At 47.1% G+C, this 23,558-nt stretch overlaps 3 protein-coding genes across 4 annotated transcripts; 2 read left to right on the forward strand and 1 right to left on the reverse strand.

Annotated features, from left to right (window-relative positions):
* Nucleotides 1-288: 288 nt before the first annotated feature.
* LOC135177183 (gallinacin-10-like) lies at nucleotides 289-1,242 on the forward strand. The gene is made up of 2 exons (XM_064146833.1): nucleotides 289-411; nucleotides 1,106-1,242. The coding sequence occupies exons 1-2, from the start codon at nucleotides 354-356 to the stop codon at nucleotides 1,240-1,242; spliced, it is 195 nt and encodes a 64-aa protein (XP_064002903.1). The 5' UTR covers nucleotides 289-353.
* A 5,697-nt stretch (nucleotides 1,243-6,939) lies between these two features.
* LOC135177184 (gallinacin-9-like) lies at nucleotides 6,940-11,918 on the forward strand. 2 transcript variants are annotated; one of them, XM_064146834.1, is made up of 3 exons: nucleotides 6,940-7,052; nucleotides 9,575-9,704; nucleotides 11,705-11,918. In XM_064146834.1, exons 1-3 carry the CDS (start codon nucleotides 6,995-6,997, stop codon nucleotides 11,718-11,720), a joined length of 204 nt encoding a protein of 67 aa, XP_064002904.1. In that variant the 5' UTR covers nucleotides 6,940-6,994; the 3' UTR covers nucleotides 11,721-11,918. The 2 variants fall into 2 exon arrangements, with proteins under 2 accessions (XP_064002904.1, XP_064002905.1); XM_064146835.1 differs by lacking the exon at nucleotides 11,705-11,918 and having other exon boundaries at nucleotides 9,575-9,708.
* An 869-nt stretch (nucleotides 11,919-12,787) lies between these two features.
* LOC135177185 (gallinacin-8-like) lies at nucleotides 12,788-20,122 on the reverse strand. The gene is made up of 4 exons (XM_064146836.1): nucleotides 20,065-20,122; nucleotides 18,402-18,489; nucleotides 16,119-16,252; nucleotides 12,788-12,875 (listed from the first exon to the last, which is right to left on the reverse strand). The coding sequence occupies exons 2-4, from the start codon at nucleotides 18,457-18,459 to the stop codon at nucleotides 12,867-12,869; spliced, it is 201 nt and encodes a 66-aa protein (XP_064002906.1). The 5' UTR covers nucleotides 18,460-18,489; nucleotides 20,065-20,122; the 3' UTR covers nucleotides 12,788-12,866.
* Between the last annotated feature and the right edge of the window lie 3,436 nt (nucleotides 20,123-23,558).

Here is a 23,558-nt window from a genome sequence, read left to right on the forward strand (position 1 = left end):
CTTGGTGCCTATGATGGATGCAGGCCTGCAGAAGGCAGCTGGGAGCTGCAGCAGCTGGGTGGGCCTTGGCTGATGGGCACATTATGTAACTGACACGGTCAGTGGAAATTCACCCCTGGGGCTTGCAACATGTTCACTGCGCACTTCACTGCAATCAGGGGGACGACCACTCTGCTTTCCAGAAGATTGGTTGCAGTTACTCATTGACCAAGCACTCAGCCATCAAACTTGCACAATGCCCTGAGCCCTATAAGTACCAGGTGCCTTTCCCAGGTGTGCCTCAGACAAACTTCATCCTCTGTCACGACTGCAGGTGCTTCGCAGGAGCAGACGTCCACAGCCCACTGGCAGCCATGAGAGTCCTCTACCTGCTCTTCGCTATTGTACTCCTCCTCTTCCAGGCTGCTCCAGGTGAGAAGTAAAACAAATCCTGCAAACAAAAGGGCTTGTGAGCATGGAATGGAAAAAAAACTGCCATCAGCAGTCAGGCAAAACCTGCTGAGATGCTGGAAGGTGTTGAGAGAAGGGCAGTAAGGCTGGTGAAAGGCCTGGAGCAGAGCCCTGTGAGGAGAGGCTGAGGGAGCTGGGGGTGTGCAGCCTGCAGCAGAGGAGGCTCAGGGCAGAGCTCATTGCTGTCTGCAGCTGCCTGCAGGGAGGCTGTAGCCAGGTGGGGTTGGGCTCTGCTGCCAGGCAAGCAGCAACAGAAGAAGGGGACAGAGTTGTGCCAGGGCAGGTCTAGGCTGGCTGTTAGGAGGAAGTTGTTGTCAGAGAGAGTGATTGGCATTGGAATGGGCTGCCCAGGGAGGTGGTGGAGTCTGTGTGCCTGGAGGTGTTGAAGCCAAGCCTGGCTGGGGCACTTAGTGCCATGGTCTGGTTGGTTTCTGAGGGCTGGGTGCTAGGTTGGACTGGCTGAGCTTGGAGCTCTCTTCCAACCTGCTTGGTTCTATGATTCTATGCTGCTGGTGGGATGGTGCTCCGGGACCAAGAAGATCTCTGCTCCCGATGGCACTTCTCCTAAAAACTCAGCACCTTGTTCAGTGTGGCTTTGTTCTTTTTAACTTTAGACTGAAACCTGATTTTTTAAAATGTTTCCCTTTTCCCACAGGTTCTGCAGAACCTCTGTTTGCTGACACTGCAGAGTGCAAGAGCCAGGGGAACTTCTGCCGTGCCATATCATGCCCACCCACCTTTGCCATCTCCGGCTCCTGCCAAGGAGGGATGCTGAAATGCTGTTCAAAGTAAGTGCCACGGGACCAAAGGGCATCAATGGAGGACACTTTGGCTCACACATTCTATCTGCTGTTACTCTGGATAGGATACACAACTCCTTGGGGCTTGAGGAGCAGCTGCTGGTGGGGAAGTGCAGATGGAGGAATGCATCGACACCATAGATCCATTGTAGATGTGTGTGTAAGGAGACAAATCTGTGCTGATGGGAGTTGTGTGAAAGCAAAAGTTCAGGACTTCAGGGAAAAATTTCCTAGAATTCAAACTTTTTGGGGTATTTTGGGCTTTTGGTTGGTTGCTTGTTTTGGTTTTTGCTTTATGGGCTGCTCAGGGAGGTGGTGGAGTTGCCATCCCTGGAGGTGTTGAAGAAAAGCCTGGATGAGGCACTTAGTGCCATGGTCTGGTTGACTGGATAGGGCTGGGAGCTAGGTTGGACTGGATGAGCTTGGAGGTCTCTTCCAACCTGCTTGATTCTATGGTTCTGTGATTCTATGATTTTGAATGGTGATGGGAGAATAGATTGGTTTGGGCTTGGGGTTTTTTATCCTCCTCCAAGAAAATATATTCATTTTCACTCAGCAAGGGAAACAATGTCTCCTCTGTTCTTTTCATTGCTAAAATGGCCTAGAAAACTCAGTTTCAAAGGAGAGAACATATTTAAAGAACTATGCTTCTCAGTCTCTTCCCATCTGTCCAGAGCAGGGCCAGGAGGATGCTCAGAGGCTGCAGCAGCTCTGCTGTGAGCAGACTGAAAGAGTTGGGGCTGTGCAGGCTGGAGCAGAGGAGGCTCCCAGGGGACCTTCTTGTGGCCTTCCAGGATCTGAAGGGGGCTACAAAAACGCTGGGGAGGGACTTTTGAGGCTATCAGGGAGTGCCAGGACTGGGGGGAGTGGAGCAAAGCTGGAGGTGGGGAGAGTCAGAGTGGAGGTGAGGAGGAAGTTGTTGAGCAGGAGAGTGGTGAGAGGCTGGAATGGGTTGCCCAGGGAGGTGGTTGAGGCCCCATGGCTGGAGGTGTTTGAGGCCAGGCTGGCTGAGGCTGTGTGCAGCCTGCTCTAGGGTAGGGTGTCCCTGGGCATGGCAGGGGGGTTGGAACTGGCTGCTCCTTATGCTCCCTTCCAACCCTGACTGATTCTATGATTCTATGATCTCTCCTTCCTCCCACCACTGTGCCACTTGCACAAAGGTGAAGAGGGTATTTGTCTTGTCAGTAGGTTACTGGAGACAAGTGGGTGTGCATTTCGCTTCTGGCTATGGAGACCACTTGCTGTTAATCATAGAATAATGGTATCAGAGAATGTGTTAGTTTGGAAGGGACCCCTAATGGGTCAAATCCTCCCTGCAGTGACATCTTCAACTAGATGAGGTCCAACCTGCAGGGACATAGAATCATAGAATGAAGGAGCAGAGCAGGTCTAGGATGGATGTTAGGAGGAAGTTGTTGTCAGAGAGAGTGATTGGCATTGGAATGGGCTGCCCAGGGAGGTGGTGGAGTCTGTGTGGCTGGAGGTGTTGAAGCCAAGCCTGGCTGGGGCACTTAGTGCCATGGTCTGGTTGCTTGTTGAGGGCTGGGTGCTAGGTTGGACTGGCTGAGCTTGGGAGTCTCTTCCAACCTACTTGATTCTATGATCCTATGGTCTGGTTGATTGTCTAGGGCTGGGTGCTAGGTTGGACTGGATGAGCTTGGAGCTCTCTTCCAACCTGCTTGATCCTGTGATTCTAGATCATGAATTTAGATGAGACTGCAGCAACACAACAAGCATCCTTTGTGTCCTTACAGGATTACAGAAGAGTAAGAAGAGAAGGCTTTCCTGGGTCCATGCCCTTGTGCCAGCAACATTTCCACTGCCTTGAGGAGGTGATTTTGATGGATTCCTCCTCTATCTAAACCCTCCTGCAAATGAGCATCAAAAGAAGCTCCCAGAGGGCATGTCCTGTTAGCACACAGCTTCTGAAGATCCAGGTCTTTTTCCTTGCTGAAGTCACTCCCTTTTCTTGTTTTGCTTTCAATACACAAGCCACTTAAAGCACCTTGGCCACCTATTCCAGCCTACCTCACAGGGATGTTCAATCAGTCCAGGCCCCTGCAGCTCTTGGAGGATGTGAAGCAACAGATATATTATTATTTTGTTCACTCTCAAAATTAAACTTCTTCTCAAACCAGTAACTGTGACCTTGTATCGCTATTTGTTTCCTCTGCTGATTTTGACTCAAGGCTCATAGAGCCCTGGGATCCCTTTTAAAGAAGTGGGCATGTGCAGGCTCATGTATTCCCAAGTGGCTTGGAACAGGAACTGGCTAAACCAGCAACCAGTTCTGATGATGGTGAGTGGAGTCCCTCAGGGATCAGACCTGGGACCAGTCTGGATCAACATCTTTGTGGGTGCCATGGGAAGAGGCACTGAGTGCAGCCTCAGCAAGTTTGCTGCCCACACCAAGCTGTGTGGTGCAGCAGCCAGGCTGGGGGGCAGGGATCCATCCAGAGGGAGCTGGACAGGATGCAGAGGTGGGCACAAGCCAAGCTCAGGAGATTCAACAAGACCAAGGGCAAGGTCCTGCAGCTGGCTCAAGGCAATGCCAAGCACCAATGCAGTCTGGGCAGTGAGTGTCTGGAGAGCAGCCCTGAGGAGAGGCACTTGGGGCTGCTGCTGGAGGAGAAGCTCAGCAGGAGCCAGCAGTGTGCACTTGCAGCCCAGAAAGCCAAGCAGAGCCTGGGCTGCAGCAGCAGAAGTGTGGCCAGCAGGGCCAGGGAGGGGATTCTGCCCCTCTGCTGTGCTCTGCTGAGACCCCACCTGGAGTACTGCATCCAGCTCTGGAGCCCCTGGGACAAGAGGGCTGTGGAGATGCTGGAGAGTGTCCAGAGCAGGGCCAGGAGGATGCTCAGAGGCTGCAGCAGCTCTGCTGTGAGCACAGACTCAAAGAGTTGGAGCTGTGCAGGCTGGAGCAGAGGAGGCTCCCAGGGGACCTTCTTGTGGCCTGCCAGGATCTGAAGTGGGCTACAAAAAAACTGGGGAGGGACTCTTGAGGCTGTGAGGGAGTGTCAGGAGTGGGGGGAATGGAGCAAAGCTGGAGGTGGGGAGAGTGAGAGTGGAGATGGGAAGAAGTTGTTGAGCAGGAGAGTGGTGAGAGGCTGGAATGGGTTGCCCAGGGAGGTGGTTGAGGCCCCATGGCTGGAGGTGTTTGAGGCCAGGCTGTGTGAGGCTGTGTGCAGCCTGCTCTAGGGTAGGGCATGGCAGAGGAGTTGGAACTGGCTGCTCCCTGTGGTCCCTTCCAACCCTGACTGATTCTATGATTGATGCCCACTTTCCAAAGTGAATGCAGGACCTCTGCCCACTTGGTTGAAGATCCTAACAGTCACTAATCATACCGCAACAAAAAACTTCCTCCTAACATCCAGCCTATACAGTCTGATCAAGTGAGAGGTGTCTCTGTCCATGGCAGGGGGCTTGGAAGTAGATGGTCTTTAAGGTCTCTTCTAACTGAAACTGTTCCATGTGTCTATGAATCAACAGCTGCCCAGCAGCAACAGCCTCACCACCTTCTCTACACATTGGTGACTGTTTGCCAGCATTTTCTGCTGCTCAAGGTTTGAGACTGTAGGAAGGTGGGAGTTGGTCTCTTCTTAGAATCATGGAGTATTAGAGGTTGAAAGGGACCTCCAGAGATCCCCCAGTCCAACCTCCCTGCCAAAGCAGGATCACCAATCATAGTCTGCAGAGGACCCCATCCAGGAGGGTTTTGAAAGTCTCAAGGGATGGAGACTCCACAACTCCCCTGGGCAGCCTGTTCCAGGGCTCTGTCCCTTTCACTGTAAAGAAGTTTCTCCTCATGTTGAGGTGAAACCTTCTATGTCCCAGTTTGTAGCTGCTGATCCTTGTCTTATTGCTGCTGAAAAGAGCTTGGTCCCAGGCATCTGACACCCACCCCTCATATTTATAGATGTTGATGAGATCCCCTCTCAGTCTTCTCTTCTCCAGACTAATCAGCCCCAGGGCTCTCAGTCTCCCTTCATAGGGAAGATGGAACAAGCACAGGACAATAGGAAAGAGCCCCAAGTTGCAGCAGAGAAGATTTAAGTTGGACATCAGAGAAAAGGTTGCCAAGGCCTGGACCAGGGTACCCAGGGAAGTGATGGAGTCACCATCCCAAGAGCCTTTTAAAAGCTGAGTAGATGTGGTGCTGAGTGAGATGATTTAGTGGTGAACTTGGCAGTGCACTTCAAATCTGAAAAGTCTCTTCTAACCAAAATAATTCTAGGAGTCTGTGACTCCAAGGAAGCAGTGGAGCACCCTGCCCAGGCTCCCTTTCCCCAGTGCCAGGCAGCCTTCAAGAAGGCTGTTATCACACCTGCTGTATTTACCCTTCCATGAAAGGAGCTGGACTCAGCACAAGCTTTGCTTCCCCTCTCCAGCTGGAGGTGGGGAAGGCAGGTGAGGAGGATGGAGCTGTTCCCCCTTTCCATCCCTCTCTCTGACGGTGTTTGGTTCCAAAGAGCATTGAACAGTGTGTGACGGCATGGGCTGACCCTGGCAGGATTTGCTCATCACTTCCCCTCCCCAAAACAAACAGCCCTGCCCCTTGTCATGCCTGGGGCAGCCAGGAGGAGAATTGTGTCACAAGTAGGAAAATGCATTTACTTTCTCCATCAAACCCTGTTATTCACAGAATCAGAGAATCAAGGAGGCTGGAAGAGAGCTCCAAGCTCAGCCACCCCAACCTAGCACCCAGCCCTGGCCAAGCAACCAGACCATGGCACTGAGTGCCCAAGCCAGGCTTGGCTTCAACACCTCCAGCACAGGGGAGGTCTAGGCTGGATCATGGAATCACAGAAACATAGAATGTGAGGGGCTGGAAGTGATCTTGAAAGTTCATCTGGTGCAGCCTCCCTGCCAGAGCAGGATCACCCAGAGCAGATCACACAGGACCTAGACCTCCCCTGCCACAACTTGACACTCTGTCCCCTTCTTCTGTTGCTGCTTGCCTGGCAGCAGAGCCCAACCCCACCTGGCTACAGCCTCCCTGCAGGCAGCTGCAGACAGCAATGAGCTCTGCCCTGAGCCTCCTCTGCTGCAGGCTGCACCCCCCCAGCCCCCTCAGCCTCTCCTCACAGGGCTGTGCTCCAGGCCCCTCCCCACCTTTGTCACCTTAAATATCCACAACTCCTTCACTCCTTCCCTGACTTCTTCAGTTGCAGCCTTACAGCTTCAGCTCTGACCCTGCCCTGCATTCCCCCAAGGAGGGGGTGCTGCCTCCTGCTTTCACACAGCCTGGCAGGCCAGCTGCCCTGTCTGTGCTGCTGTCACTGTGCTGGCCAGGGGCAGGGTGAGCTGTCACAGGACCGTGGCCAGGAGCCATGGAGCATCAGCAGATCTGCAGGGTTTGCAGTGGTGCAGGTGACAGGAGCACACCTCTCTCCTCCTCCAATCCTCTGGCCTCCTTGGGCACAGCCCACCAGCTGGCATGAGTGCACAAGCACAGGCTGATTGGGCTGCTCATGTGTCAGGCAGCATGATGGGACTGGTGCTCAGTCTGGTGTCTTCCAGTGTGTCAGCTTGCAACATCTTCACACATCACCAACCTCTGCAGTGGCAGGGCAATGAACTCACTGTTCCTTAGGCAACCAGGCCCCCACCCCCTGGCTTCTCTGCACAGCTCCAGCCCAGGGCCTTTATAAGCAGAGGCACTGCCCATATTCTGCCTCACACTCATCTTCTCTCCATCTTGGGCTGGCTTCACATCTGCAAACACTACCTACTACCACCTGGAAGTCATGAAAATCCTTTGCTTCCTCATTGCCATTCTCTTCTTCCTCCTCCAGGCTTCTCCAGGTAAGATTGAAAGCAGATGAGATGTAAGCTAAAGGGCACAGAGAAGTTAACTGCAGCCCAGTGCTGAGGCTTTGATTGCTTTTGTGCTCTTGAACTAGGAGGAAGTTCCTCACAGAGAGAGTGATTGGCATTGGAATGGGCTGCCCAGGGAGGTGGTGGAGTCTCTGTGCCTGGAGGTGTTGAAGCCAAGCCTGGCTGGGGCACTTAGTGCCATGGTCTGATTGCTTGGCCAGGGCTGGGTGCTAGGTTGTGCTGGCTGAGCTTGGAGCTCTCTTCCAACCTGCTTGACTCTATGGTCCTTCTTGGCTTTCACACTGGAAGTCTCTTAACCAAGTCCTGGTCCTGATCTCTAAGACATTGCAGCAACGTCCTTGGTGGTCTTCCTGATGGTCTCTTTCTAGCATCTTGCATTCCACTCTTGGAACCACATGACTGGGGGAAACAAAAAGATGCTCTTGTGTACTGAGACAGTCTTTAACCTGATGCTGAAGACACAGTCCTGCAACGTGGGAGCTTTCTGCACTCACAGTTGTAGATTAGTAGGACCTGCTGGTTCTGGGAACAAAATCACCCACCTGTGACCGTGGGTCTCTGCCTGAACTCTGCACTGTCCTTGTACAGTAAGTGGGTTTGAAGCACATGAATCAGTTGAGGCTGTCTGGGAGACTTCAGAGGAGTTTAAGGGATCTCCATCCTTACTTTGCTTTGCAGTAGGCTCAGGTTTGTGGCTGCTTTCCTAGAGTGGCAAACATTAGTCCTCTCAAAGAAGAGCTGTAGGACTACTCAGGCCAAAAGCAGTCACTTGGCAGTGTTTTGCACAAAGCCTACTACACCCTTCTGGATCTCATTGCTTTGGACTTGCTCTATTTTATGCAGGACACAATTTTATCTTTCAAAACAACCTTACAAGGTGTGAGGGGTTGGAAGAGACCTCTGGAGATCACTGAGTCCAACCCACCTGCCAGAGCAGGACCATAATCTAGTGCAGGTTACGCAGGAATGGATCCAGAGAGGGTTTGGAAGTCTCCAGAGAAGAAGCCTTCTGTGACCTGTGCCCTCTGAGATGATTGAATCTCAAGCTGAATATCCCAGTAGGAACAAGCAATGTTGAGCCTGGAAATAATCTTAACTCAAACCTGGGGCTGATTTCTCAGCTGGGACAAGACAAAGCAGATCCCCTGGTGAGGGAGGTGCCAACTTAGCCACCACCTGATGCCTTTATACCTGGTCAAGTCAGCATCTGGCTACACTTGATGCAGCACTGCTGACAAGAGCCTCTGACTTGGCTTTGTGCTGTATAGAATCATGGAACTGACCAGGCTGGAAGAGACCTCCAAGCTCAGCCAGTCCAACCTAGCACCCAGCCCTGGCCAAGCAACCAGACCAACCTCCTCACAGGGCTGTGTTCCAGGCCCCTCACCAGCTTTGATCCTGATCCATGATCCTGATCATGAGCCAATGGTATCCTGATCCAGGATCTGAAGTGGGCTACAAAAAAGCTGGGGAGGGACTTTTGAGGCTGTGAGGGAGTGGCAGGAGTGGGGGGAATGGAGCAAAGCTGGAGGTGGGGAGAGTGAGAGTGGAGGTGAGGAGGAAGTTGTTGAGCAGGAGAGTGGTGAGAGGCTGGAATGGGTTGCCCAGGGAGGTGGTTGAGGCCCCATGGCTGGAGGTGTTTGAGGCCAGGCTGGCTGAGGCTGTGTGCAGCCTGCTCTAGGGTAGGGTGTCCCTGGGCATGGCAAGGGGGTTGGCACTGGCTGCTCCTTGTGCTCCCTTCCAGCCCTGACTGATTCTGTGATTCTTACAGACCTCCTTTAAGTACTGAAAGGCTGCAAGAAAGTCAACCCAGAACCTTCTCTTCTCCAACTCTCTCACAGCAGAGGGGTTCCATCCCTTAGATCAGTTTTGTCCCACCTCAGTCTGGACCTAGTCCAACAGGTCTAAGTCTCTCCTGGGCTGAGAACCCCAGGGCTGTGCCCAGCACTGCAGATATCTCACCAGAGCAGAGGGGCAGAATCTGCTCCCTCAACATGCTGGCCACACTGCTTTGGATGCAGCCCAGGATGCATCCAGCCTATGTGCTGTGAGTCTGCATTGCCAGCTCATGGCCAGCTTGTCAGCCCTCAGTACCCTCAAGTCCTCTGTAGGACTGTTCCCAATCCCTACACCTCCCAGCAGAGCGTAGAGTATGCTGGGATGCTGCTGTGTGCATCTGGAATGGCAAACACCTCTCTCCAGGAGGGATGTGAGGGAAATAAACAGCTCAGTCCTGTTGGCTGCTGCTCTCCAGGCTGCAATGGAGAGATGCCAGCATCTCAGCTTGCACTGCTGGGAGTTCCATTTCATGTAGATGTAAAGACCGTGAGAGGGTTCCATCAGGTTACCCCAGCCACAGCCCAGGCACTGTGTCAGGAAGCCATGCACCACGCCAGGTCAATCTGGTGCCAGGGCACTGTGGCCCTTTCTGCCTTGGCAAATGAACATTCATTTTCCCTTGGTTGTTTTTCTTGGGTTTGTTTTTGCAGCTTACAGCCAGGAAGCTGCTGACACTTTGGCATGCCGGCAAAGCCAAGGCTATTGCTCATTTGCATCATGCTCTGCTCCTCTGGTTGGCATTGGAACCTGCCTTGGTGGGAAGCTGAACTGCTGCAAGTGGTAAGATCACAGAACCACAGGTTGGCAAAGCACCAAGTCCAACCTAGAACCCTGCTCTACAAGATTCACCTCAAACCATAGCCAAAAGCAGCACATCCAAACCACCTTTAAACACATCCAGGGTGGGTGACTCCACCACCTCCCTGGGCAGCTCATTCCACTCCCTGACCACTCTCTCCATGAAAAACGTTTTCCTGAAGTCCAATCTGAGCCTCTCCAGCCTCAGCTTGAGGCCATTCCTCCTTGTTCTGCCTCCAGTTATGTGTGAGCAGAGCCCAGCAGCAGCCTCTCCACAATGTCCCTCCAGGCAGCTGTAGAAATCAATGAGGTCTCCACTCAGCCTCCTCTTCCTCAAGCTAACCATCCCCAGCTCCCTCACTTGCTCCTCATAAGATTCATTCTCCAGGCCCTTCCCCAGCTTCGTTGCTCTCCTCTGGACCCACTCCAGCACCCTCACATGTCTTGTATTGTGCTGCCCAGAACTGAACACAATACTGGAGGTCGAGTGGAAGGGGACAAGCACCTCCCTGCAGCAGGATGCATCCCTCCAGGGAAATCCTGCCACACCAAGAGCAAAGAGGCTTCCTGAGGTTTTGCCTCTTTTGATGAGAAAGAGGGCACCTTCTCCACTCACCTACACCATCTTTCAAGGTTCCTCCCAGCCCCTGACACTCTATGAGTCTGTCATGCAGGGTGGCTAACAGGCAGAAGCCTTGTCACTGTTTTCCATAGGAAAAGGGCATGGAATCCATGGAGGAAAGAGAAAGGATCAGGCACTTGCTCCAGTGCACTTCTTTACCCCCACATTAGCTTTATTCTTAGCTTATACCTTGGCAGATGTTGCAGCCAACATCCACACCTTCCCTTTCATCTAAGTTGTCTCTTAGACCCACCCAAGACTCAGCAGTGGAGACCACAGGGACCTCTGATAGTCTTGAGCCCTGTTACTCTATGTCCATGGCTGGCTGAGCCAGCAAGGTGTAGCTTGTCTGCTTGGATGGAGTGTGGTGGTTTGGGTGTTCCCTGCCCTGGTTTGAGCATCAAATTGGTTCTGCTGCCACAGGGACTTGTGGAACTCACTGAGGCAAAGAGACTTAAGAGTTCATCTCAATTTTTGTCACTCTCTCTTCTCAAAGCAGAGTTTTCTTTTCCCTGGGTCCAACAAAGCTTCAAAGCCAACCCAAAACCATCTGAGGTGGCAGATTAAAAGTGAAGCCCTCATGAATGGGAAATGCAGGCTGTGTTTTTATGGTGGAGGGGGGAAATAAAGTGAGGTTCATCTTAAAATGTGCCTGTTTTTTGAAGAAGGGAACTGACTGAGTAGGTGGATGCTGGGTATTAAGAAACAATGATTCCAGAGAAATAATCTCTGCACAGAACTGGAAGTTCTTTGGCCCTTTTAGGCATTCAAAGATCAGGCTTTGCTGGGTTTTGGGTTTGGAGTGGATGTAACATTTTCCAGTCACGTTTAGGAACAGTTTCACCACTTCATGGCTGCAGAGTAATTGCACTAAGAGGATGTGCTGAAGCAAAAGCCCATTCAGAGCTGAGCTTGGCAACACAAGCAGATAGTTACAGCATACACAGTTATAGACAGAACCAGGCAAGGTAAAAGGTAACACAGAAACACAGCAGCCCTCCCAGAAACCTGAGTGCCCAGGAGGGGCTCCCAACTGCCCTTCCACCTTCTCCCACCCCTCTCAACCTTACCCCAGTCCCAAGGAAGAGTGGAGGTTCAGCCAGGGGGCTACAAAGCAAAGTGGGTTAGTCAGAGAGATGGCAGAGCCGAGAGAGAGAAATGCAGCTCAGAGCTCCCCAGCAAAGTGCCTTATCTATGTTTGGGTTCTTGTTCTCTCAGCAAGCCTGTGAGTGAAGCAGACATCACCCTTGTTTCTCTGCCATAGTCTATGATCCAGTTCTCACCAGAACATTCCAGCTAGCTCAAAACCAGCACAATGGAGCTATGTGGACTGGCTCAGCACCTCACTTCTTTTTTGCAGGGTACCCCACTCTTAAAATGCCACCTCACTGAGCACACTGAGGAGACCTCTGGGCAGCTGAGACATCGCCCACCTGTGACACCACTGCCAGCCTGGGAGGCCTTCCCACGAAGATGAAAACCCTTAGGAGTACAGGAAGCTCTGGGAAGGAGTTCTTGTACCCCAATAAAGAGATTTGGAGCTTCAGTCCTAATAAAAGCAAGTCACTGTGAAAGCCCATTGCAGATATTTGCTCATGGATGTCAGAACAGGTTTTGCTGCTGTTATTGTCTATAAAATCATCCTGAAAGTTAAGTTTATTTAACTAAATTGAGTTGATTTCAGTGCCTGTGTCATTGAGTCCTGTTAAATCACCCTGCAGAGCATCCCTGGGGAGGGGCCTGGGGCACAGCCCTGTGAGGAGAGGCTGAGGGAGCTGGGGGTGTGCAGCCTGCAGCAGAGGAGGCTGAGGGCAGAGCTCATTGCTGCCTGCAGCTGCCTGCAGGGAGGCTGTAGCCAGGTGGGGTTGGGCTCTGCTGCCAGGCAAGCAGCAACAGAAGAAGGGGACACAGTCTCAAGCTGTGCCAGGAGAGGTCTAGGCTGGATGTTCAGAGGAAGTTGTTGGCAGAGAGAGTGATTGGCATTGGAATGGGCTGCCCAGGGAGGTGGTGGAGTCTCTGTGCCTGGAGGTGTTGAAGCCAAGCCTGGCTGGGGCACTTAGTGCCATGGTCTGGTTGGTTTCTGAGGGCTGGGTGCTAGGTTGGGCTGGCTGAGCTTGGAGCTCTCTTCCAAGCTGGTTAATTCTGTGATCCTATGGGCCCCTCACCAGCTTCATTACCATCTCTGTCCTGCTGGCCACACTGCTTCTGAGCCAGCCCAGGATGCCATTGGCTTTGCTGCCCACCTGGGCACTGCTGCCTCATCTGCAGCTCCTCTCTACCAGCACCCCCAGCTCCCTCTCTGCCTGGCTGCTCTCAGCCACTCTGGCCCCAGCCTGCAGCAATCACTTTGGAGATGCTTTGTGTTGTCTGTGGAAGATTTTATTTCCTCTCTGGTCACTGTTCAGGCTCTGTAAGATGAATGCACATTTTTCAGCTCAACCTTTCAGAGTTTTTCCAGTGGGATGATGCATTTCTTGCATTGCCAACAGCTCTGCTCACTTGGTTGGAGATCCTAACAGTCACTAATCATACTGCAAAGGAAAAAGCAAACAGGGAAGAAAGCCTCAGATTTTTTTTTTACTTATAACCAGGAAAAGGCTCGAATAAAAAAGCACAGAAGTAATTATATATAATAATAATAATTATTATTATTATATCATTATATATTATTAACTATATATAATGATATAATAATAAATATAGTGACTAATTATTAGTTATAAATATCACAGTATCACAGTATTATTAGGATTGGAAGAGACCTCACAGATCATCAAGTCCAACCCTTTAGCACAGAGCTCAAGGCCAGACCATGGCACCAAGTGCCACGTCCAGTCCTGCCTTGAACAGCTCCAGGGACAGCGAATCCACCACCTCCCCGGGCAGCCCATTCCAGTGTCCAATGACTCTCTCAGGGAAGAACTTTAATTATTAATTATAAATATATGATTATATAATAATGATTAAATAATACAACTAGTTTAATGCTGCTGCTACTACTAATTAAAATGTAATAGAATCATAGAATCAAGCAGGTTGGAAGAGAGCTCCAAGCTCAGCCAGTCCAACCTAGCACCCAGCCCTGGCCAATCAACCAGACCATGGCACTAAGTGCCCCAGCCAGGCTTGGCTTCAACACCTCCAGGCACAGAGACTCCACCACCTCCCTGGGCAGCCCATTCCAATGGCAATATAATACATTGTGACATGATGATAGTATCTGTAACATTATAATAAACATAATAGTAGTATATTTATATTACATTTAAGAATGTTATGTTTAATAATATTATTGTTAATAAGCTTTTAGTTATTATTATCATCATCATTACCAGCAGCAGCAGTGATAAGATTGCTGCTGTTATTTCACATCATTTATAGATTGTATAATCCCACAGACAGAATGATGTAATTATGTTTTGCTGTTAGTAGTCATTTATATCAATTCTTATGTTAATTAATATAAATAATTAGTTATTATAATTAATTATAAGTATTTATAATAAATTATAAGTAATTATAAGTAATCATATATAATAAACAACTATATAATAATAGAGATATAAAGTAATTAGTAATTATAATAAGTAATTATACATACTTATTATAAGTATAATTACTTATTTAATATACATATAAATACTTATTCTATTTATTATATAATTACTTTTTTATTAATTTTGAGTATTAATAATAAATTATAAGTAATTATAAGTAATCATATATAAATACAACCATATAATATAGATATATAAAGTAATTATTAATTATAATAAGTAATGTTTTATACTTTTATAGGTATTGTTACTTATTTTATGCTTATATAATTTCTTATTCTATATATTATATAACTATTTATAATTAATTATGAGTACTTCTAATAAATTATAAGTAATTGTAATAAGTAATCATATACAATAAACAACCATATAATAATAGATATATAAAGTTGTTATTAATCATAATAAGTAATAATTTATACTTATTATAATTACTTATTATAATAAATTATTAATAATTATAATAAATTATAAGTAATTATACTAAGTACTCATGCACAATAAACAACAATATAATAATAGATGTATAAAGTAGTTATTAATTATAACAAGTAATGCTTTATACTTTTAGAATTACTTATTTTATGTATATATAATTTCTTATTTAATATATTATATCATTATTATAATAAATTAAGAGTAATTAGAATAAATTATAAGTAATGATAATGAGTAATCATATATAATCAACAACCATATAATAATAGAGATATAAAGTAATTAGTAATTATAATAAGTAATGATATATACTTATAAGTATAATTATTATTTTATATACATATAATTACTTATTCTATATATTCTATAATTACTTACTTTAATTATGTGTATTTATAATAAATTATAAGTAATTATAATAAGTAATGATATATAATGAACAACCATATAATAATAGATATATAAAGTAGTTATTAATTATAATAACTAATGATTTATACTTTTATAACTATAATTACTTATTTCATGCATATATAATTTCTTATTCTACATATATACTTATAATTAATTATGAGTAATTGTAATAAATGATAAGTAATTATAATATGTGATCATGTATAATAAGCAACCATATAATATAGATATAGAAAGTAGTTATTAATAATAATAAGTAATTATTTTTATGTATAATTAATTATAAGTAATTATAATAAATTATAAGTAATTATACTAAGTACTCATACACAAAAAAAATAAAAGATCTATAAAGTAGTTATTAATTATAATAAGTAATGCTTTATACTTTTAAAAGTATAATTACTTATTTCATGTATATATAATTTCTTATTCTATATATTATATAATTACTTATAATGAGTTAGGAGTATTTCTAATAAATAATAAGTAATTATAATCAGTAGTAATATATAATAAACAACCATATAATAACAGATATAATGTAATTATTTATCATAATAGGTAATGATTTATACTTATAAGTATAATTACTTCTTTTATGTATCTATAAGTATTCTATATATTTTATAATTACTTATAATTAATTATGAGTAATTATACTAAATTATAAGTAATTATACTAAGTACTCATACACAATAAACAACCATATAATAATAGATCTATAAAGTAGTTATTAATTGTAATAAGTAATGCTTTATACTTTTAAAAGTATAATTACTTATTTTGTGTCTATATATAATTTCTTATTCTGCAGATTATATAATTACTTATTATAATTAATTATGATTAATTATACTAAATTATAAGCAATTATAATAAGTAATCATATATAATAAGCAACCATATAATGATAGATATATAAAGTAATTATTAATCATAACAACTAATATTTTCAATAAATCATTACTTATGCTTATAAAATTCTAATCATATGATTATATAATAACAATTAAATAATAATACTAATTGAATGCTGCAAACAATAACAATAATAATATTAATAGCATTGATAATAATATATTAATTATATTGATACATTAATATACTCTAATATTAGTAGTATATTTCTACTTCTCTCTGCTAAAGAGATTTGGCTTCTTCTTCCCCATGAAGCAGTCAAGCTGCATCATTTAATGGTATCGAGGGACCAGCGAGGGAATCCTATACCTCAGTGCAGTCTTTGCTCCCTTGCTGGATGAGCCTAGAGGAGCATCTGAAGGGCAGGGTGGATGTGTGAAAGTGAGAACCAACCCCATTCTCCCAAGGAAGACTTGACCTTCATCCAACCCAGAACTCACCACAGCCTGACAGCAGGGGACCCCTTTCTGGCAGCGCCCAAAGGACCTGGTGTTCGGCAGAGGGCAGCGGCCAGCGGCACAGATACCCCCAGCCTCTTTGCATTGCTCATGGTTGCTGGGTGCACGCATGAAACCTGCACAGAACCCCCCAAAAAACAACACAGAGTCTTCATTTTCCTTCCCTAAGAAGAGGGCTATAGTTTGTATTTGTTTAATGCTTTTGTCACCTTAAAGGTTTTTTAACAGAGGTAAAAACCCCATCCCTAAAAGCATCCCATCTCAGGCTGGATGGGGCTATGAGCAACCTCATCTAGCCAAAGATATCCCTGCTGACTCGTGGGAAGGTTGGGTCCATGCTGCCAGCAGATGGAGAGAGGTGATTTTGCCAATTTATTCTGCTCTGGTGAGACCTCACCTGGAGTGCTGCGTCCAGCTCTGGAGCCCTCAGTACAGGGAAAACATGGACCTGATGGAGCAGGTCCAGAAGAGGGGCATGAAAATGATCAGGGCATTGGAGCATCTCTGCCACAAGGACAGGCTGAGGGAGCTGGGCTTCTTCAGCCTGGAGTCCATGATTCTGCATCTATGATTCCATGAGTCTATGTCTATGATTCTATGAGTCTATGTCTATGATTCTATGAGTCTATGTCTATGATTCCATGAGTCTATGTCTATGATTCCATGAGTCTATGTCTAAGATTCTATGAGTCTATGTCTATGATTCTATAATTCTGAGTCGATGAATATATGATTCTATGACTCCATGATTCTGAATCTATGATTCCAAGTCTATGATTATATGAGCCTATGTCTATGGTTCTATAATTCTGAGTCAATGATTATATGATTCTATGACTCCATGAGTCTATGTCTATGATTCTATGAGTCTATGTCTATGAATTTATGAGCCTATGTCTATGATTCTATAATTCTGAGTCGATGATTATATGATTCTATGAGTCCATGATTCTGAATCTATGATTCCATGAGTCTATGTCTGTGATTCTGAGTCTATGATTATATGATTCTATGAGTCTAAGATTTTGAATCTATGATTCTATGAATCTATGTCTAAGATACTATGATTCCTAGTCTATGAGTCTATGAGTCTATGAGTCTATGTCTAAGATACTATGATTCTTAGTCTATGAGTCTATGTCTATGATTCTATGATTCTAAGTCTATGAGTATATGATTCTATGAGTCTATGATTCTGAATCTATGATTCTATGAATCTATGTCTAAGATACTATGATTCTTAGTCTATGAGTCTATGAGTCTATGTCTAAGATACTATGATTCTTAGTCTATGAGTCTATGTCTATGATTCTATGATTCTAAGTCTATGAGCATATGATTCTATGAGTCTATGATTCTGAGTCTGTGAGTCTAAGATTTTTAGTCTATGATTCTGAGTCTGTCTAAGATACTTTGATTCTGAGTCTATGATTCTGTGTTTCCGAGTCTATGATTCTAAGTTTCTGAGTTTATGATTCTGAGTCTATGAGTTTGAACCTATGATTCTGTTTCTGAGTCTATGTTTCTGAGTTCATGATTCTGAGTCTATGATTCTGTGTTTCTGAGTCTATGATTCAGAGTCTGAGTCTGAGTCTGTGATTCTGTTTCTGAGTCTGAGTCTATGTTCCTGAGTTTATGATTCTGAGTCTGAGTCTATGTTCCTGAGTTTGATTCTGAGTCTATGATTCTGTGTTTCTGAGTCTATGATTCTATGTTTCCAAGTCTATGAGTCTATGATTCTGAGTCTGTGACTCTGTGAGTCTTAGTCTATGAGTCTATAAGTCTGTGCTTCTATGAGTCTGAGTCTGTGAGTCTATGATTCTATGAGTCTGAGTCTATGAGTTTGAGTCCATGATTCTATGCTTCTGAGTCCATAAGTCTATGATTCTATGAGTCTGTGATTCTGTGGGTCTGTGATTCTATGAGTCTGTGATTCTATGAGTCTCTGATTCCATGAGTCTCTGATTCTACGATTCTATATCAAGATGACCTGTAAAGGTCTTTGCCAACACAAACCACTCTGTGATTCCCTAATGTGACAGCAAAGTTTAGCCTGGCAGCAGGCTGCCCCCATCTGTACCATTAAACTTCCTTATTTTCCACAGTAGGAGGGACTCAGTGCATCCAAAGGACCCAGCTGGACTCTGTTCACTGCTAAAGTGTGCCCAACATGTTCTGGCATGAAAGGGTGTGAACCACAGTCTATTTCCCTTGCTGTTTTAGTTTCTCTCTAGTCACATTCTTCCCTCTGCGTTCCTTCCTTACCTAAAGTGCCTTGGAGCAGTAGAAGGAGCACAGCAATGAAAAGAGCAAAGATCTTCATGTCTGAGTTGAGTGCCACTAGATGCAACAGCTACAGAGAAAAGCAGCACAGGAAGAGGTCATCCATTTGTCCTTCATACCTGAGCCAAACCCTATTTAGGACACAGAACCTGCAGTTGGTTAATAAAAACCTTTGTCATTTCTGCAACAAAGTAAATGTTCTGCAGTAAATATATTGGGGGGGGACACAACAAACTACTTGCAGAGAAAAGAAATAGTTGGATGGGCTTGAGAAAGTGTATTTCTGCCTATAAAATGTGGAAGAATGGGATGGATATTGTGATTTTCTTTCCATCACCTCCAAGCTAGCCCTCTGCAGCTCCAGAAAAACTCCTGTGTGTGAATTCCATCACCCTGGGTGATATAACTTCACAAAATAGTAAGGCACTTAATTCATTACCCTTTACTTAGTTTCCTTTCTCTGCAGTACTGAGGGTCTGAGGGAGGCTTTCCTCCCCCTCTGCTGTGCCCTGATGAGACCACATCTGGAATGCTGTGCCCTGTTTTGGGCTTTGCTGTTCAAGAGAGACAGAGATTTGTATCTTTCAGGGTCTGAAGGGGGCTACAAGAAAGCTGGGGAGGGACTTTTGAGGCTGTCAGGGAGTGCCAGGAGTGGGGGGATGGAGCAAAGCTGGAGGTGGGGAGAGTCAGAGTGGAGGTGAGGAGGAAGTTGTTGAGCAGGAGAGTGGTGAGAGGCTGGAATGGGTTGCCCAGGGAGGTGGTTGAGGCCCCATGGCTGGAGGTGTTTGAGGCCAGGCTGTGTGAGGCTGTGTGCAGCCTGCTCTAGGGTAGGGTGTCCCTGGGCATGGCAGGGGGGTTGGACCTGGCTGCTCCTTGTGCTCCCTTCCAACCCTGACTGATTCTATGATCTGCTGGAAAGAGCCCAGCAGAGAGGTATGAGGGTGATTGCAAGACTTGAGCATCTCTCCTGTGAATAAAGACTGAGAGAACTGAGGCTGTTCAGTGTTGAGAGGAGAAGGCTGAGAGAGGATCTTTTCAATGACTGTAAATAAATGACAGTTGGGTATCAGAATGAAGGTGCCAGGCTCTTTTTGGTGATGCCCAGGAACAGGACAAGGAGCAGAGGGTACAAGCTAGAAGACAGGAGGTTCCACTCCAACAGGAGGAGACTGTTCTTTACTGTGAGGGTGATGGAGTGCTGGAGCAGGCTGCCCAGAGAGGTTGTGGACTCTCCTTCTCTGGAGACTTTCAAAACCCACCTGGGTGTGGGTGGCCTGCCCTAGGTGACCCTGCTTTGAGGGGTGGGCTTGGACTTGATGATCTCTGGAGGTCCCTTCCAATCCCTAGCATTCTGTGACTCTGTGGGGGAACTCCAACTCCTAGCTGGCTGTAGACTCCTGTCCTCTGTGAGCAGCCAGGTCTCAGTTTTTTAGCTTACACCTATGCTGCCTGAGATGCTCCTGCATCCCAGTCCACCTCATCTACTCCAGCTAATCTTGGTTTCCTCTCTTCTGACCCTTGTCCACTAGCCTCAATGAAGGTCTCAGGCATCCTGGAGCACCACAACTGCACTAGGAGTTGGTATGAAGGCAGCTGGGTTAAACCCTCTGTTCCTATTTAGCAACTTCATCATGCCCCTGCTTACCTCTGGTGATGGGATGTCCTCAGTCAGCTCAAAGCCAAAATGATCCTTCACCTTCTCTCTGCCATCCTTCTCCTCCAGTGTCCCCAGTGCAAATGACAGGAAGGGTGACAGACCTTTGGTACAGTTACCCAACTCTTGCTCTCACAACACGTACAATTTTCCAAACAGGAGGTGAAATGCAGCCATGGAACAGTCCTGCTGGCCTTGACCAGCCCCATGGAGACCTGCCAAAATCTGCTCAGAAATCACAGTTGCTCCCTGCTGTTTCGTGCAGCAGTGCAGAGTGAGCTGCTCCTGCTTCCTCTGGGCTTGGCATCTGGGCTGCAGGTCTGCCACTCCCAGAGAGACACAAGCAAACAGAGGGTTCACCAGATGCTTCCAAAGTCCTGGAAAGAAGAGACAGCAGAAACTCAGCTTTACCTCTACCTGTAGCCAGGTGGGGTTGGGCTCTGCTGCCAGGCAAGCAGCAACAGAACAAGGGGACACAGTCTCAAGCTGTGCCAGGGCAGGTCTAGGCTGGATGTGAGGAGGAAGTTGTTGTCAGAGAGAGTGATTGGCATTGGAATGGGCTGCCCAGGGAGGTGGTGGAGTCTGTGTGGCTGGAGGTGTTGAAGCCAAGCCTGGCTGGGGCACTTAGTGCCATGGTCTGGTTGCTTGTTGAGGGCTGGGTGCTAGGTTGGGCTGGCTGAGCTTGGAGATGAGCACTAGCAGCAGAGCCCAACCCCACCTGGCTACAGCCTCCCTGCAGGCAGCTGCAGACAGCAATGAGCTCTGCCCTGAGCCTCCTCTGCTGCAGGCTGCACCCCCCCAGCTCCCTCAGCCTCTCCTCACAGGGCTCTGCTCCAGGCCCCTCCCCAGCCTTGCTGCCCTTCTCTGGACACCTTCCAGCACCTCAACATCTCTCTGCAATTGAGGAGCCCAGAACTGTAGACAGTGGATGCCACTGATGACCCATCCTTGTGTGCTCTCTGTGTGCACCCCCAGCTTCCCCCCAGCTCTCCTGGCTGTAACACCAGACACACAAGCAGGACGCAGCCCAGCTGCAAGGCAGCAGCGTCCACACGAGGGCGCTACAGCCCCAGGGCAGGGCAGCACAGCCGCAGGTCTGCTGTCTGATGGGACAAAGCAGAGGGAAGTGTCTGATGGCTAAGCTGACAGCAGCTGTACCTCTAGGTATTCCTAACGCCTTCTGACTACAAAATACAGCCTTCCCATGTGTCAAGGGTTAGGGCTGGACCAGCAGGGCAAGAGAGGTGATTCTGCCCTTTTGCTCTGCTCTTATGAGACCCCTACCTTGAATATTGCATCCAGTTCTGGTGTTCCCATCATTAAAAGGACACAGAACTCTTGGAGCGAGTCCAGAGGAGGGCCACAGAGATGATCCAAGGGTTGGATCTGAGGGAGTTGGGATGGTCCAGCCTAGAGAAGACTCCAGGGGAACCTTACAGCTGTCTTCCAATACCTGAAGGCATCCTAGAGGAAGGCTGGAGAGGGACTTTTCATAAGGGTGTCTAGCAACAGGACAAGGGAGAATGGTTTTAAGATGAGGGAGAGTAGGTTTAGACTACATCTTAGGAAGCTCTGAAATAGGCTTCAAATAGTTAAGTAAAAAATGAAAGGGAGGGTGGCTTTATTCATCCAGATGTTAAATTGGCAGAGGGGAGATTCAAACTGGATGTTAGGCAGAAGTTGTTTGCAGTGAGGGTGGTGAGACACTGGCACAGGTTGCCCAGGGAGGCTGTGGAGCACAGAAGCACCCAATGTGATCAGAGATCACATTGAGTGCTTCTGTGCTCCACAACCTCCCTGGAGGTGTTCAAGGCCAGGTTGAATGAGGCTTTGAGCGACCTGTTCTAGTGGGAGGTGTCCCTGCCTATAGGAGGAGGTTGGAACTGGCTGAGCTTTGAGGTCCCTTCCAACCTAAACTATTCTATGGTTCTATGTTACTGTAATTTCTCTCTGGTTTCTCAAGACAACTACACATTGAAGTCTTGAACTTGATTACTTAGAACCATAGAATCAAGCAGGTTGGAAGAGATCTCAAGCTCATGCAGTCCAACCTAGCACCCAGCCCTCAGCAATCAACCAGACCATGGCACTAAGTGCCCCAGCCAGGCTTGGCTTCAACACCTCCAGGCACAGAGACTCCACCACCTCCCTGGGCAGCCCATTCCAATGCCAATCACTCTCTCTGACAACAACTTCCTCCTAACAGCCAGCCTGGACCTCCCTTGGCACAACTTGAGACTGTGTCCCCTTCTTCTGTTGCTGCTTGCCTGGCAGCAGAGCCCAACCCCACCTGGCTGCAGCCCATTCCAATGCCAATCACTCTCTCTTTATGAAGTGGTGCTGGGTTTGCCTGGGATGCAGTACATTTTCTTCATAGTAGCTCATATGGGGCTGGATTTTGGGTTTGTGCTGGAACCAAGTGCCAGTAATTCAGAGGTGCTTTAGTTCACAGGATCACAGGATATTAGGGGTTAGAATTGTATAATCAGTCAGGGTTGGAAGGGACCACAAGGAGCAGCCAGTTCCAGCCCCCCTGCCATGCCCAGGGACACTCTACCCTAGAGCAGGCTGCACACAGCCTCAGCCAGCCTGGCCTCAAACACCTCCAGCCATGGGGCCTCAACCACCTCCCTGGGCAACCCAGTCCAGCCTCTCACCACTCTCAGGATCAACAACTTCCTCCTCACCTCCACTCTCACTCTCCCCACCTCCAGCTTTGCTCCATTCCCCCCAGTCCTGCCACTCCCTCACAGCCTCAAAAGTCCCTTTTTTGTAGCCCACTTCAGATGCTGGAAGGGTTGGAAGAGACCCAAGGAGATCATCAAGTCCAACCCCCTGCTGCTGCTGTGCAGTGGTTACACAGAGCCAAGCTCTCTTCTCACCCCAACTCACCAGCAAGCAGGCTGGGGGTGCACAAGCAGAGGAGGCACAGCTGCCCCCAGCTGACTCCAGGGTATTTTGATGGTAACAGCAGGAGTGAGCATGTGGAATTCACAATTACCAGTGCCAAGAAGGCTCAGTGTGCAGTCAAGTGCAGGACATTGCTTCATGTGGGACCTTGGGCACGGTAAAAATTAACTGCTTTGGTTCCTTGAGGAATGAGATTGGGTAAGAGTAGCAGTTGGAAGGCAACTGAACCACAAACCCTGGGCACCTTGTGAAGCAACCATGACTTCTGCAATTGTGTTCCCTGCTTTATCACCCAGAAGTTCACAGACAGAGCAGAAATTTAACTCTAGGTTTTGTTTTGCTTTCTGTCCTGGTGGGCAGCAAGTTCTGCACCAGCCACCAATGTGTCCTGGTGGCCAAGAGAGCCAATGGCATCCTGGGGTGCTTCAGGGAAGTGTGGCCAGCAGGGCTAGGGAGGTTCTGCTCCCTCCCACCCAGAATCACAGAATGGTCTGGGTTGGAAGTGACCTCCAAATGTCATCCAGTCCAGCCCCAGTGCAGTCAGAAGGGACATCCTCAACTAGATTTGGTTGCCC

Source organism: Pogoniulus pusillus, chromosome 7 (genome assembly GCF_015220805.1).
Source record: "Pogoniulus pusillus isolate bPogPus1 chromosome 7, bPogPus1.pri, whole genome shotgun sequence".
Lineage (NCBI taxonomy): Eukaryota > Metazoa > Chordata > Aves > Piciformes > Lybiidae > Pogoniulus > Pogoniulus pusillus.

What these genes read in the sequence shown, in the direction of transcription:
- LOC135177184 (XM_064146834.1), top strand. Translation starts at nt 6,995, where the DNA reads ATGAAAATCCTTTGCTTCCTCATTGCCATTCTCTTCTTCCTCCTCCAG. An exon ending in CCTCCTCCAGGCTTCTCCAG is followed by an intron (nt 7,053 to 9,574) that starts GTAAGATTGAAA and finishes TTGTTTTTGCAG; the next exon opens with CTTACAGCCAGGAAGCTGCT.
- LOC135177183 (XM_064146833.1), top strand. Translation starts at nt 354, where the DNA reads ATGAGAGTCCTCTACCTGCTCTTCGCTATTGTACTCCTCCTCTTCCAG. An exon ending in CCTCTTCCAGGCTGCTCCAG is followed by an intron (nt 412 to 1,105) that starts GTGAGAAGTAAA and finishes CTTTTCCCACAG; the next exon opens with GTTCTGCAGAACCTCTGTTT.
- LOC135177185 (XM_064146836.1), bottom strand. Translation starts at nt 18,459, where the DNA reads ATGAAGATCTTTGCTCTTTTCATTGCTGTGCTCCTTCTACTGCTCCAA. An exon ending in ACTGCTCCAAGGCACTTTAG is followed by an intron (nt 16,253 to 18,401) that starts GTAAGGAAGGAA and finishes GGTTCTGTGCAG; the next exon opens with GTTTCATGCGTGCACCCAGC.